The sequence below is a fragment of the Cyphellophora attinorum genome, assembly GCF_001299255.1.
Source record: "Cyphellophora attinorum strain CBS 131958 chromosome Unknown Contig2, whole genome shotgun sequence".
Classification (NCBI taxonomy): Eukaryota; Fungi; Ascomycota; class Eurotiomycetes; order Chaetothyriales; family Cyphellophoraceae; genus Cyphellophora; species Cyphellophora attinorum.
The window spans coordinates 91,585-105,184 of record NW_017253230.1 but is presented as its reverse complement, the minus strand read 5'-3'; the positions used below and the strand labels follow the sequence as shown (position 1 = coordinate 105,184).

The window sequence follows — 13,600 nt, the reverse complement described above, 5'->3', positions numbered from 1 at the left end:
GCAAGGCATGCATCAATGGCGGCGTGGCGTACTAGACAACGGAAAGGTCTCAAGTCCCCCTATGCTATGGCGGACTGGCCATGTCAAGTTCCTGTAGCATTGCGCAGCCCTTTTCTCTTGCACAAGAAGCACCCCAAAGTTCGGAGACATGTACGCTGCCAAGCCTGCTATCCGTGCAACCTGCTCTGACCACGAGTTCTACGTTCATCAAGACCATCGCAGTATTGCCGCTCCTACACTCCGTTCGACCAGGGGCGGAGCAGAGTAACGCACTGCCAATGAATGGCATCACGGCAAGATGTCATATAAATTCTGCCAAGTCACCTTTCGCTGTTGCCTTGTGCAAGACAGCTCCCCTAGCAGGCCTCAGGCATTGGCAATCGCAGCAAGGCGGCGCCGTCCTAGTCTGAGCCAAATGGTCTCTACTGGGTGAGCTAGATCAGAGGATCTCGTCTTCCCTCCTCACAAGCTGCAATGGGGATCCCCTACGACAAATCCCAATCTAGCCCATGGTTCTACGCAAAGATTGCATTGCTCCTTCCTTTCGCGCTCGCCTATGAATGGTGCCGTCCCAGATGGTTCAGACTTTTTCCGCCTGCCAAACCAATTGAAACTCCTTGGGATCAACGTTATCGAGCAGATGCTACGAAGAGCAGCACTGAAGCGTCGAAGCAAGACGCCCTGTTCCTGAATCTTCCACTAGAAGTACGCCATGCGGTCTACCAACTCATCCTACCCGCGCAGACATTCCACCTAAGTCTAAGCATTTACGGCGGCGTCCCCGTAAGCAAATTCAAATGCCTTCATCCACAATTCCATGCCGACTCGGTGCATGGAGACTGCCATGGGTATAGGGTCAAGCAAGACGCGCTGGACCTGCTGTCACTACCATTGGTCTGCAGACAGACGTATGGCGCGCTTCCCTTTTACAACGTGCTCCCGGCTGACAGCTACTCAGGCGTGACGAAGCACTCCCAATATTGTACCAAAACACCTGGCTGACGTTCTCGCAACCATTCTGCTTTCTGAGCGTTTTCGACGCACTACCGCCAGATCTAACAACGAGCATTCGGCATGCTTCGTACCACCGATCGATCGACATGAAGCTCATACGAGCCCAACCCGTCGCCATGGAAGAGTGGCACCGCTTCTGCGCCTTCTGGCCAAAGCATTTCAGCCCAAGCTTCAATCTCCACCTCTCTGCCTCCCCATTCAGAGACGGAGCTCGACGTATCCGCCATCCACAGCACGAATCCGATGTAGACTGGTTGCGTCCCTTACTGTCGCTAGCCCGGCGGATTCAGCTCTGGCTCCAGATCCCGTCTGGAGACTCCGGTGCTCATCAGCGCCATGCCGAGAATCGTTTCGCCCGATCATCCACGGTCGGTACACTGCCTCCAGGACCTCCAGGGCTCGCCACACCCGCACCACTCGAAGCATTCGCCGCAGCCGACTTCTTCCGCGCCGGCGGCACGAGGGAAACGAGAATTGAGCAGCAGAGGGATACGATGAATGTTGTTATTGACCTTAGTCATATGGTTGAAGCGGACAGGGCAGAGGAGGAACTCGTCGCCGACTTGCAAAGACAGGTTCAAGATGCACTGTGGAAGTGGAAGCCGTATGGCCGGCTCATCGGCGATGACTGACTAAGTAAATTGCCTGGTAGACTCAGAAGATGGATGAACACGTATGTAAGTGCCTCGCAGAGAAACGAAGATGTCGTCAAACTGGTCGTTGCCTCCACCTGAGATGTGACATATCTGGCAAGGTCGACTAGGACCAATCCAATAATCGCGAATGTATCTCACTTAGGGCATCGACACACCATCGGCAGGCACGATCTATACGAGAGCCAACTCCGGAGACTGCTTTTGGACGACCTCTCGTCAAAGCCGGAAAATGTTGAGTATGTCAGTACAGTCGATCAGTGGGAGGTGTTGATTTTTCCTATCTAGCCACACACATCCATGATTGAAGCTGATGAAACTTGTTGCCAAAGACAAGTCCGTTGAGTGACTGTCCTGGCCTCCATCTTTCGTAATCCATGACGGTCGAGCGCATGATCTCAACATCATCCAAATCGTTGAAGTACTTTTTCCGCACGGGTCCTTGTTTTGTCCCGTTATCCCAGTCTATATGCGTTGAGCATATCAAGGGGTATCATCGTCATTCGCTCAATGAAAGATTCCCCAAGCCCGAAACACCTGTTGAAATGCGTGACCTCCAAACAATAACACTGAACTAAGGGGTCGCTTAGTAGCGATAGATCTCCGACTTGAAGGGTCCCTTGACGTCCAGACCCAGATACTCGGCCTGCACATCGGTGAGCTTCGTCAACTTGGCATTGACATGCTCCAGGTGCAGCAAAGCGACTTGCTCATCCAAAATCTTGGGTAGGACGTAGACACCAATATCCTTCTTGCCCACCTTGCCGAACTCGGGGTACTTCGCACCGAACTTCTCGTCCTCAGCCTTGTACAACATGATCTGTGCAAGGACCTGGTTTGAGAATGAGCACGACATGACGAACGATGAGTGGCCGGTCGCGCATCCCAAGTTGACGAGACGGCCCTCAGCGAGCAGGATGATGTTGCGGCCGGAGGGCATGGTGTAGCGGTCGACTTGGGGCTTGATGTTCTGAACGGACTTGGCGGTCTTCTTGAGCCATGCAACATCGATCTCGATGTCGAAGTGGCCAATGTTGCAGACGATGGCATCGTTGCGCATGGCCTCAAAGTGCTGGCCAACCAGGATATCACGGCAGCCAGTTGTGGTTACGAAGATCTGACCAAGCTTGGCGGCTTCGTCCATGGTGTTGACCTCGAATCCGCTCATGGCGGCTTGCAGTGCGTTGATGGGGTCAACTTCAGTCACGATGACACGTGCACCCAGGGCGTGCAGGGACGCCGCACAGCCTTTGCCGACGTCACCGAAGCCGGCGACGATGGCGATCTTGCCAGCAATCATGACGTCTGTAGCACGCTTGATGCCATCGATGAGAGACTCCTTGCAGCCGTAGTGATTGTCGAACTTGGACTTGGTGACTGAGTCGTTGACGTTGATGGCAGGCACGAGCAGGCCACCCTTCTTGAGCATGCGGTAGAGATGGTGGACACCGGTAGTCGTCTCCTCCGAGACACCGTAGCAGTCCTTGAGCATCTCCGGGTACTTCTCATGGACAAGTGCAGTCAGGTCGCCGCCGTCATCGAGAATCAGGTTGAGGGATTTGCCAGAGGGGAAGGCCTTCAATTGTTGCTCCAAGCACCAGTTGTACTCTTCCTCGGTCTCACCCTTCCAGGCGAAGACTGGTGTGCCGCCAGCAGCAATGGCAGCTGCAGCATGATCTTGTGTAGAGAAGATGTTGCATGATGACCAGGTTACTTCGGCACCAAGGGCTTTGAGGGTCTCGATTAGGACGGCGGTCTGGATGGTCATGTGAAGACAGCCAGCAATACGGGCGCCGGCCAAAGGCTGGTCGGATGTGTATCGCTCTCGGATGTTCATGAGACCTGGCATCTCAATCTCGGCCCTGTTTGATGTTAGAGTTCAACATGTCGCTCAGCGAAGGGGGAATGCCTACAATTCAATCTCGCGACGGCCAAAGGCCGCCAACGAAATGTCGGCGACCTTGAACTTCTGTGCTGGGGCGGACATGGTGGATGATGCGTTGATTTGGTGTCTGTGTTGTATGAGGAGAGTATTCTGATGTGTGTGTGTTGTTGACTATATCAATCATTGAAAAATTTCTGAGGAAGCGGTCTCTTTGAGATTTGGAGATCCCTTCCAATTCGCGGCGGGGCAACCACCCGGCAATTCTCAACCCGCCGCCTTATGGGCAGTGGGGGTGTTTCAGGGTCCTCCGTCCGATGGACAAATCCCACGATCGCCTCGACTGCACGTTGCTGTACCTTGCATGAGCACCAAGGGTTCGTGTGCATCGTTGCACAACGTCGTCTGAGCAATTATTCCCGATGCTATGTCTGGTCGATTCAAGAAGCAGCGGCTGGGCCAATGCTTTCGCCGTCTGCCTCACGGCCAGCACCCACCTGGGCCATGGGAGATCAGCAATTGTAATGTGACTGGCGCTCAACACCACCCAAGGCAAACGGTAATGTACCGATGTTGTCGGCGACGAGTTTCTGTACTGTCGATATATTCTGGTCTAGTTGGGTAAGCATGCGGCCACGGAATGAGGCATTTGCTCCACGTGCCTATTTCGCATACAGTTCACGCTCGCCGTTGTTGCTCAATAAGGCATGTACCAGTGGCTTCTCGAAACTTGATTCATGATCAGGTACAATCACGTTACCAACCTGTCGGGTGCAGCAAAGATGGTTATAGAAGTCTGGGGTCATTTCCACAGGATTGCACCTTCCGACCTCTTCGGCGGATTCGCAATGCCTGGCTGATTGCGCCATAGCTCGCCATTCCACCTCGCAGTCACCTCTACACAAGCGGTGTGCACAACACTTCGCGACTTCTATCAATACCTATAGAAACATCTCTACCACACTCCTCTTAAGCATTCGATAAGTATTCTGAGGTTCTGGCCACACCATGACCGCAACCGTGGCCACGGCATGGTCGTCAAACTTGTCGCCGGTTGACAAGGTTGCTCTCATGCCAGAGCTCTTTGCATCTTCCCCATACCTCGACAGAGAACACCTGCTGGATCTCAAACCTCTTGACGAGCAAAGCCGCCTATTCGCACTTGCACTTAGCACCCTGCAGCCACGAACACCGGAGTATGCGACCACCAAGTACGAAGATAGCCTTGATCTGGATCTAGTCTTGGCGAAGCTCAAAGACCTTCTGCAGGAGGCCGATCTGCAGTGGAAGCACCAAGACTTCTATGTCGTCGAGTTCCGGTCACAGCTGAAGCCACAGATCGACAACCCTTTGCTTTTCAAGCTGGACAAGGAATCGCATCGCGAGGCGAACACCAGTGGTGGTCTGTTGAAGTACTGGTATGGGGAGCCTGATGCAGAGCGGAGAAATCTGGCCACTTGTAAGTGCAGGAATACGAGCTCATAGCCCATCTATTCATCCGCTCGCGTCGACATGAACATGCTACCTTACCTCAACGGTCTTGTGTACGAAGACTAACACAGCGTAGGCTTCTGGACCAATAAGGAGGCTGCAATCGCCGGAGGCAGAGGTCCTCTGCATAAGCAAGCTCGGGCCATCATACCTCAGATGTACGAATCCATTCACGTCAAAGGGCTGCGATTCGCGATCACGGATGCTGCCAGAGAGTGGAAGCTGGAGCCATACTTGTGACATCCGCTGCTGCACCGTAATCTGTGACGGAAGCATTCGTGTGGACTAGGGTGTGGCGACATCCGATTCACTAACACTGGTACCAAGCGATGCATTGTTGGAGACCACCAAAAGCAACGATAGATAAGAAGCATCAAAATTGACAGGCGAACGTGTCGCAAGCATGGGTTAGATATGGCGTTCAGAAGGGTCAAGCTCCGACGACCAAAAGCTGGACTCGTCGTCGAGTTGATTTGAGCGTTTTCAGATAGCATTGAAGCAAAGCTCGCATAAGTATTCAAGCAGTATCTTTTCAACACGAGCAAAGCACAACTCATATGGTCATGTAATTTGATCGCAGCGCTCACAGTTCAGGTTGATGTCGACCACCCATAATCGCGCTATCCCTCATTCATCGCTAAAGCCTTGGCACCCGACCTGCGGGCAGGAGCTCCGAGCCTGCGTCTCTTGCAAGACCTCTCCCCAAAGCTTCGAACGCCAGCACCTTCCACAAAACCTCCACTACATCTCCCCTCCTCTTACGCGTTGAGCTTCCGTCACCAAGCACATATAGACGGACCACTCAACCATGTCCGCCGCCCGTGCATTCCGGCCTGCGCTGGCCGCTGCTCGACGAACAGTAGCTCCCCGAACGGCCTTCCGAGGATACGCTACACCTGCTGGTCCGGATTCGAAGCCGCCGGTTGCACTGTTTGGTGTTGATGGGACTTATGCTAGTGCTTTGGTACGTTCAAGCTACGGATAGGAACCAAAGGGGCCACGGCCGCGGTCGCAGCAACTTGAAGAACACGACCTTCAACAAATCTTAAGCCTACAATAAGCTAATGTTAACTCCTACAGTACACCGCCGCGGCCAAACAGTCAACCCTCGACCCAACCGCCCGCGCCATCGCCTCCCTCCTGCAAGTCCTCAAGAACGAGCCCCGTCTGCAAGGTCTCATCGGCGCGCCCACCCTCACCCAATCCGACAAGTCGCAGATCGTGGCCGAGCTGGAGAAGCACACCGGCGGCGCTGATAAGTCTGGCACGGTGAAGAACTTCTTATCGACACTGGCGCAGAATAACCGGTTGGGGTTATTGCAGAGTGCGTGTGAGAAGTTTGGCGAGTTGATTAGTGCTGGGAAGGGGGAGTTGGAGTTGAAGGTTGTTAGTGCGCAGGTGAGGCACGCCCCTACACTCATTGGAGTCATTGGTAGAAAGCAGGAGACAGGTATGCTAAACAGATGACAGGAACTGGACAACCGCACCCTCAAGCGCATCGAGCAGGCAATCAGCAAGTCAGAATACAGCCAGGGCCAGAAGATAAAGGTTACGCCAAAGGTTGACCCTTCGATCTTGGGCGGATTGATCGTTGAGATTGGCGAGCGGACGATCGACACGAGCGTTGCGGCCAAGGTGTCGAGGTTGAACAAGTTGCTGCAGGAGAGCGTGTAGGCTGGTATCGGGATAGTGGTGGAGCAGCTTTCTGTTGTGGGAGGTGGCTGAGGCAAACCCTGTGGCTCGATACCGAAGGGCCAGTGTACTGCCGGACGAAGGCTTCGTAGGACTGGGGTGAGCGTGCATCGACTTAGAACGTTTTGTGAAAAATCCAGAGACCAAGTTCCAAAGCATACCGTCAGAGCCTCTACGCCGGGAAAGGCATCGTTGTCTACTTAATCCTGACTACTGTGGAAGTACACTCCATCTTCGACGCCCAACGCAACGGGCTACATCTTGATTGGGCTTGTTTTGTTCTGCGTGATCAGAGCGACCGGGTCGGTTCTGGGATGCTGCCCCCTTTAAGTGCCAAGCATAAATATAAATCCACAGACCAGTCCATCAAATCGCTTGTGCATCCTTGCTAACTATTTCTCCTCCAAAACATCAAGAATATCAGCTCTTTCGCCTCTGTAGCGGAAGACGTAAAACCACACCTGGGTATCAGCACGTTCACTTGCGGCCTTCGCAAAGTCGTGCATATGCCTTACAGGCAGCGAAAGAACTTCTGCACCGAGTAACGACGAAGTCATGGTAGGTACTGACGCAAATGACGCCGGATGACAAGCCGCAGAAACGCCGAATGACGAGAAAGATCACAATGAGATAGATAGACGGCTCTTGACGGAATGGATGAGAAACAGGTTACTCATTTCGCTGCTTGAACGCTAGAGAGACAGGCTAGGTATGTAGGGGCACACTTGTATCACACTGACACGTAAGTAAGTACAAGCCAAATCCGCATGCCCAACGGTTTTGCCAATGTCGCCAACTCGGATGGTCCTGCTCTAGAGCCAACAGGGGGTGGAAAGGCAGTCCAGCATTGCAACTTTTTTTTGCAACTGTTTTTTCAACACACTCGACTTGCCACAGGCAGCCACCCTCTCGCACCTCACGGCACCCCACCCCTCCCCTCCAACCGACTAACCAACCTCCGCATACCCATCCACTCCTCAGTGTTGCCCTCTCCCGTTCCGCCCTGCAATCCCTTCCCAACCTCAAACACACTCACCACCCCATCCAAGCCCCCCGCCGCCAAATACCCACCCCTCCGCTCCTCCCACGCAACCTTATTCAGTCCCCTGAATGGCATCACGCCGTTCTTCCCCCTTGATGGCGCGATCTTGGTTATGGGGACGTCAGCGTCGTAGAGCAAATCGAAGACTTCCAGCTCGCCGGCGCCGGTGCACGTAGCGAAGATGGAGGGGCGGTGCGGGTGCCATTTTGCGTCGTAGATTAGGTCTTCGCGGGGGATGTCAAGGAGGGGTGGGAGGGGGGTGGGTTGATTTGAGGGCGTGTTCGTGCCGGTTAGGCTGAGTGGAGTTGCTGCCAATGTGGCTGAGGTGTTGTTGGTGGCTGCGGCGGCGGCGGCGGCGGAGGAAGATGTTGCGGCTGCGGGTTTCACGCGCCATAGCTTGAGGGACCAGTCTGAGGAAGAAGAGAGGAGGAGATCGCCGAGGTCGACGGGCCCACGGGCAGGATGGAAGTGGGTGGACATGACAGGCGCGGTGTGGCCGCGGTAGGCGAGCCGTGTGTCGACGCCGGCTTTGGCGCCGGCGCGGTCGTAGCGGTGGCAGGGGTAGATGGAGCCTTCTTCGGTGCCGACGAGGAAGAAGGTCGGGTCGGCGGCGGGGAATGAGAGGCTTGTGGGCGCGAGGTCTTCTGTTTTAGCGGGTGGAGGGGTGTGTAGGACATGGTATTCTTGGGCTTGGGTCAGCATGTCGAATGACCAAGAGCATACGACGCCGTCCATGCTGGCGGTGATGATATTGTGTGCGTTAGGCGTGCCGATGATGGAAATGTTGTAGACGGGGTGGGTGTGCCCGAGGTGGCTGCCGGATTGTGGTGTCCGCTGCACCGGTTGAGGATTGTTCGACGCGTGTCCCATAGGCAGATCTGGCCAGAGTAGCAGCCACCAATCACATAGTTGGGATGGAAGGGCGAGAAGCGCGCCGAAAGCACGTCTGAACCGCTGGCAAAGACATATTCGGGCCGTGAGGGAGCATGTGTATTCCAGAGAAGGACTTGGCCTGGTGACTCGTTCGGAGCGGAGGGGTTCTTGGTATAGGCAGTGAGGACGAGTTCGGGAAAGTGTGGTGAGGACTGAATGTCGGAAATCATGCGTCGGCGGGAGTGTCGGTCCGAGAAAAGTTGGAGGGATTCTTTGAGGGAGTGAGACTTCCTGGTGGAGCGGCTGTAGGTGGTGTCGTCTTCGTCGTCTTGTAGTGCGGCGGCGCGGGTGTAGTCTGCTAGCAGATCATACTCCTCATCCAAAGCGCGTTCGATGACCTTAGAAGAGCGCTCGACGAAAGAGATGAAGTCTGTGGAAGCTGTGACGGCATTCATCTCGTTGTCGGTAAGAGTGCGGAGCGGGAACCGCTGCTTCTGCGAGTCGCCATTGACTTGGTTGCCTATGTGGCCGTTCTGGGTGGCCTGTAGCTCGTCTTCGATCTCTCTTCGTAGCTGAGCTCGGATGGCTTCTTCCTCTTCGGCGGTCTTCTTGCTCGAGCGCCGCCTTGATCTTTTCCTGATATCATCTTCGTCACTACCTTCGGTGGGCGACTCATCTGACCACGGATCGGTCTGCACGGCTTTGGTGTAGGTGATGTATTCTTTGCTGGGTACAACCGTTGTTGACCAGGGCGGCACTGACTCGCTACCAACATTGAGGACAGCTTCGGTGGTCTGAGTCGACATAGAGACCATGGCAGGCCGCGGTGATGGTGCGGCGGCTTCATGGCTCTGGTCCGAGAGCGCACTCGGCCTCACGCTTTCCCGTCTATTGGCGCCCACAACTCCGATACTGTCTCGTTTGCGATTTAGGACATCGTCGACGATGTTGTCAATGTCTGCTCGCCGCTCCTGGGCGGTCCGTCTGGGTGAGGGTGCATCTGCTCCGCCTATACTTCGTCGGCTGGCGACTTGCTCTTGCTTCAGGGCTCTCTGTTGACGCAGCTCCGCTAGCCGGGCCTTTTTGGCCAGCAATTCTTCGGCTACGGAGGGCATAGTGTGTGATCTGTCATCGAGGCATAGGCATGGCTTCAAGAGACCGTATGCATATCGTGTTGGATCGCGTCTCGAAGTACCGCGATTATGCGGAGGAAGTGTTGGAGTCAATAGAGTATTTTGGGTGAGACCAGATTAGGAAACAAGCTTTGGTTCCTGGCGGCTTCTGCTTTTTGTTCTCGCCGGCAAAAGCGAAGATCGAGGTACATACAGCTCAACCAATCTTGCGCCCAATCGCCCTACGAATTTCCTTGCCTTCGCTCCTTCCTCGACTAGCATCGTCATCTTTTGGCCAGACTGAGTGCAAGCTTCCGAGTCCTTCCTCCACGACCAGGGCGTACCGGGTACGGTCAACAGAAATATGGCTACAAGTCAAGGAGTGAACGTGAGAACTCCCTGTGCTTCATTGCAGCTGCAGATGGATGCGTGCATTCGATTTCAGGGCTTCACTGACGCTTCTAGGTACTCCGGTACTCAGCGCTCGTGTTCGGCGTCTTCTACGGCTTCACCCATCAAAGAACCCTCACAGCTAGCGCCAAAGCAGCACACGAGAAAGAGGAGTATGATCACAAGGAGGCCCTGATACAACGGGCAAAGGCAGCTTGGGCAGAGAAACAAAACCCATTGCCAAGATTAGGTGACGACGGAGGTATGTTGCGCGGGAGATTTGGGCTAGATTAGAAAAGCTTACGAGAAACAGGCGTGACAGATCCGGATAACAGTAAATTCGATCTAGGAGCATTGCTGGATAAGATGGATGCCGATAGTCGGAAAGCGGGCGCATAGCGGGTCTGGAGCAATGTTGCAAGACGGGGAAGTTGTCACTCAGCGAGGGAAGGCATAAACAGCGAGGTCAAGTTTGGCTCTCCGCGGCAGCTTCAACTTCGGACGACGGAAGGTGCGAGTCCAGGGCTGGAAGGAGCTTCCAGACGTGTAGATACGCAAGTCTGGAGCTGTTGCGCTGTACCACAATACGTTCACATTCACTGAGTCGGTTCACAGACATTTGCTTGGCATTGGTCTTCACCCTCATTCCTCTGGCTGACTGAATGAAGAGCAGCCTACCTCCACGACACTCCTCTTTTGTGAACCACAACTGATTGCACCCAATATTTGACAAGAAGCAGTTGTCGTGGGATCTGTCGTGTCAACCTCATCTCCAAACGCCGCAGCGATGAACCTCAGTTCGGAGATTCAACCGGTCTGACGACCTTGAAAGCTTCCATGCTCGACAAGACAATCCCTCCTACGGCCGAGTCGACTGCACACATCACGACAAGTCGAGAACCTCACTCATCCGGCGAGACCTGAGGCTGTGCCCCGGCGTGCGGAAAGTAGCCATGATGGGCCGTAACCGCACAGTCTTAACCAGGAACTGGGGACGGCGTCTCGATCAACTGCTATGGCTCTCACGATCACATGAAGTCCGATGACCTGGTCTCAGCGACGGTTCTTTCCGCCCGGTGCGCGTGCCTGCGAAGAGATTCGAGAACGATGAAATTGGCGAGCTCTCGGGCAGGAAAGAAAATGCCATGACCGTAGAAACTCATCGTTGATGCAGCGAGTCGTCACGGAGCTTCAGCCACACCACATAGGGGAGTCTGACTACCCCTCGATCCACGTCTTTCCAATTGATCCACCTGCTGCTAAAGATACCATACCCTGCGGACAGGTACACCCCGTCGAGTCTGCGGCCCAGACACGTAGCTAAAATTCCGAGCATGGGCTGACGAGTGCACGACTGCGTTGCAAGCCTGTGCCATGTACGAAGCTTGCTCTGCTGTTCGATCATACTGCCACCAGGACAGGCTGAAATCACCCATTATGTTCGCCAACAGGGGACAGGACCGCGCTCGAAGACTTCATCGCCTCAAGCACTCGCTACCAGCTTAGTCCGCGCCCTGTCGACAGTAATCGGGCCCACGATGAAAGTTCTTGCCAAGGTAACGTTACGTGACTTTGAAGTCACTCCCTTGCTGGTAGAGTCGGCAGAAGGAGCGCCCTCTGCAGAGTCTCCTGAGTTCAGCTCGTATAGAATGAACAGCCCCGTTTATTGTTCATTGATGTCTCTGGGCATTGCGGCCGCCTCGAATTCGACCGCTCGCCAAGGCCGTAGGGAGACAATCGTGGCTGCGACGCCAGTGCGTACAACGCAGCCTCGTGCTACGTGGTCAGCGAGACCTCGGAGGACCATTACTGTCCCATCGCCACGCAAGAGGCCAGACGTGGGCGATTGCGACATCTCGCCCACAAATGCGCTCACAGACGTAGTCGGATCACCGGACGGCGATAACTCGGTGTAGATCGTCTACGAATCACGGGATTCCGCCACAAGGCAACAGCGCGGACAGACGGGCGACGTGGTCGAAGCTCACGAAAAACAGCAGAGCTGCCCAGCTTTGATGTAGGAAACACGACCGCTTGTTCGGACCCGTCAAACCTGTCAAGCCATGTTCCTCGCTGTAAAGAGGCAGAACTGCCAGAGACGGCGGTACAAAAACGGTCGAGCACGTCGCTCAATCGTGTACGAAACGCCTGTCGTGCATCTGTCAACAAGGATTGATTCGGTACGATGCACAGAGTTCTCGTTTCTTGAGTTCACCGTGATTCACTTCGTACTGTGGAAGTGTCCTCGATCATAGTGCACGACTCAGAAATAGTGCATTCCGCTGTTGACTGGGGGATCGGCAGTCAATCTGCCTCAAATTCTTGATGTGCTGCCCTGACTGATCAGGCTCGAATCGGTCGCCCGAGCCTGGCCCCGGAAGATCGTCCACAGCAAAAGTTTCTTGCTTGATGGTGGTTGACTCTGCACACTGTGCCTCTTATGGGACGACTCAATGACTACGACGCACCCTAGCTGTGTATGTTCTTCCTGATAATGCGACGAGCACGTCCGCGATATGCTTCATTTCGACAATATGAACATCGCAACGATCCGAAGAACAACATATGCGTCACCGTACATACGGCATCACGCCACAGAGGTTTCGCATTCGTTAACAAGATCCCGGCAAGTCAAACTAGCGCTACAACCATTTCCTATAGCGCATAAGCCGCAACAGGTGATCTCTCGGTTGGCTACGATGCCGAGCCTGTTGCATAGCTCGACTTGGAGTCAAGCAATTTGGCCAGCACTCAACCCCGCAAAAGGTCATCTTCCGAGAAATGGCGCCGTCCCAGATTATCCGCTGTCGCCAATTGCTTTTTTGGACCTTCTTCCTGGCATCCGGAAGTCGAGTTGCGTCCATCAATGCCGGCCCAAATTTTCAGAGATCAGGATGTGTCATATCGCTTGCCCCTTTGACGTACGTTCCCCCAAAACATGGTCGCGAAGAAACAACCTCGGCCAAAGACACGAGGTGCAACCTCCTCCTCAATCGAACCGTCATTACGCAGATTCGATTGACGCTGCATGAAACGCGCCTCTAATGAAATAGAGCTTTGTCTACCCAGACAACCCCAGGCATTCCCCCGCAATGCTAGTCGAACTCTGGACAAGACTCAAGGCATAACCCTGGGGATGCTGTGTATTGATTTGCCCAGATTCTCGGCAACAGCTCCATACCTTTGTCATTTTCTAAGGCTGCGAGCTGTTATTTGGTGTAATTTCTACTAGCTCTTTGACACCCCCGAGCTTGGTCAAGCCTGGTGTTCCTGTCAATGTTCTGTGGCCCGCCAGGAAAAGCATCTTGCGTCAAAGTTCCACCACAATAGCGGCTGCCTTCCTCTTTGGACTTCCAGCTGCCCGGACAAGCGGCGTTTAGGGGCTATGGGCTCTCCCCTCTCACCGAGAGGAGGGATCGGCCAGATGTGGTGTGTATGGTGACGCCAGCAT

At 54.4% G+C, this 13,600-nt stretch overlaps 6 protein-coding genes across 6 annotated transcripts; 4 read left to right on the top strand and 2 right to left on the bottom strand.

Moving 5' to 3' along the window:
• Positions 1 to 474: 474 nt before the first annotated feature.
• AB675_2321 (uncharacterized protein) lies at positions 475 to 1,646 on the top strand (the record flags this gene model as incomplete). The annotated part of the gene is made up of 2 exons (XM_018142284.1): positions 475 to 908; positions 959 to 1,646. 2 exons carry the CDS (start codon positions 475 to 477, stop codon positions 1,644 to 1,646), a joined length of 1,122 nt encoding a protein of 373 aa, XP_018005027.1.
• A 607-nt stretch (positions 1,647 to 2,253) lies between these two features.
• On the bottom strand, positions 2,254 to 3,654 carry AB675_2320 (Adenosylhomocysteinase; the record flags this gene model as incomplete). The annotated part of the gene is made up of 2 exons (XM_018142283.1): positions 2,254 to 3,529; positions 3,581 to 3,654. 2 exons carry the CDS (start codon positions 3,652 to 3,654, stop codon positions 2,254 to 2,256), a joined length of 1,350 nt encoding a protein of 449 aa, XP_018005214.1.
• Positions 3,655 to 4,557: 903 nt separating this feature from the next.
• Positions 4,558 to 5,280, top strand: AB675_2319 (uncharacterized protein; the record flags this gene model as incomplete). Its single annotated transcript, XM_018142281.1, has 2 exons — positions 4,558 to 5,008; positions 5,117 to 5,280. 2 exons carry the CDS (start codon positions 4,558 to 4,560, stop codon positions 5,278 to 5,280), a joined length of 615 nt encoding a protein of 204 aa, XP_018005148.1.
• A 568-nt stretch (positions 5,281 to 5,848) lies between these two features.
• Positions 5,849 to 6,714, top strand: AB675_2318 (ATP synthase subunit 5, mitochondrial; the record flags this gene model as incomplete). The annotated part of the gene is made up of 3 exons (XM_018142280.1): positions 5,849 to 6,004; positions 6,121 to 6,438; positions 6,511 to 6,714. 3 exons carry the CDS (start codon positions 5,849 to 5,851, stop codon positions 6,712 to 6,714), a joined length of 678 nt encoding a protein of 225 aa, XP_018005049.1.
• A 934-nt stretch (positions 6,715 to 7,648) lies between these two features.
• AB675_2317 (Cytoplasmic dynein 1 intermediate chain 2) lies at positions 7,649 to 9,762 on the bottom strand (the record flags this gene model as incomplete). The annotated part of the gene is made up of 2 exons (XM_018142279.1): positions 7,649 to 8,652; positions 8,673 to 9,762. 2 exons carry the CDS (start codon positions 9,760 to 9,762, stop codon positions 7,649 to 7,651), a joined length of 2,094 nt encoding a protein of 697 aa, XP_018005103.1.
• Positions 9,763 to 10,123: 361 nt separating this feature from the next.
• On the top strand, positions 10,124 to 10,548 carry AB675_2316 (uncharacterized protein; the record flags this gene model as incomplete). The annotated part of the gene is made up of 3 exons (XM_018142278.1): positions 10,124 to 10,147; positions 10,225 to 10,411; positions 10,463 to 10,548. 3 exons carry the CDS (start codon positions 10,124 to 10,126, stop codon positions 10,546 to 10,548), a joined length of 297 nt encoding a protein of 98 aa, XP_018004874.1.
• Between the last annotated feature and the right edge of the window lie 3,052 nt (positions 10,549 to 13,600).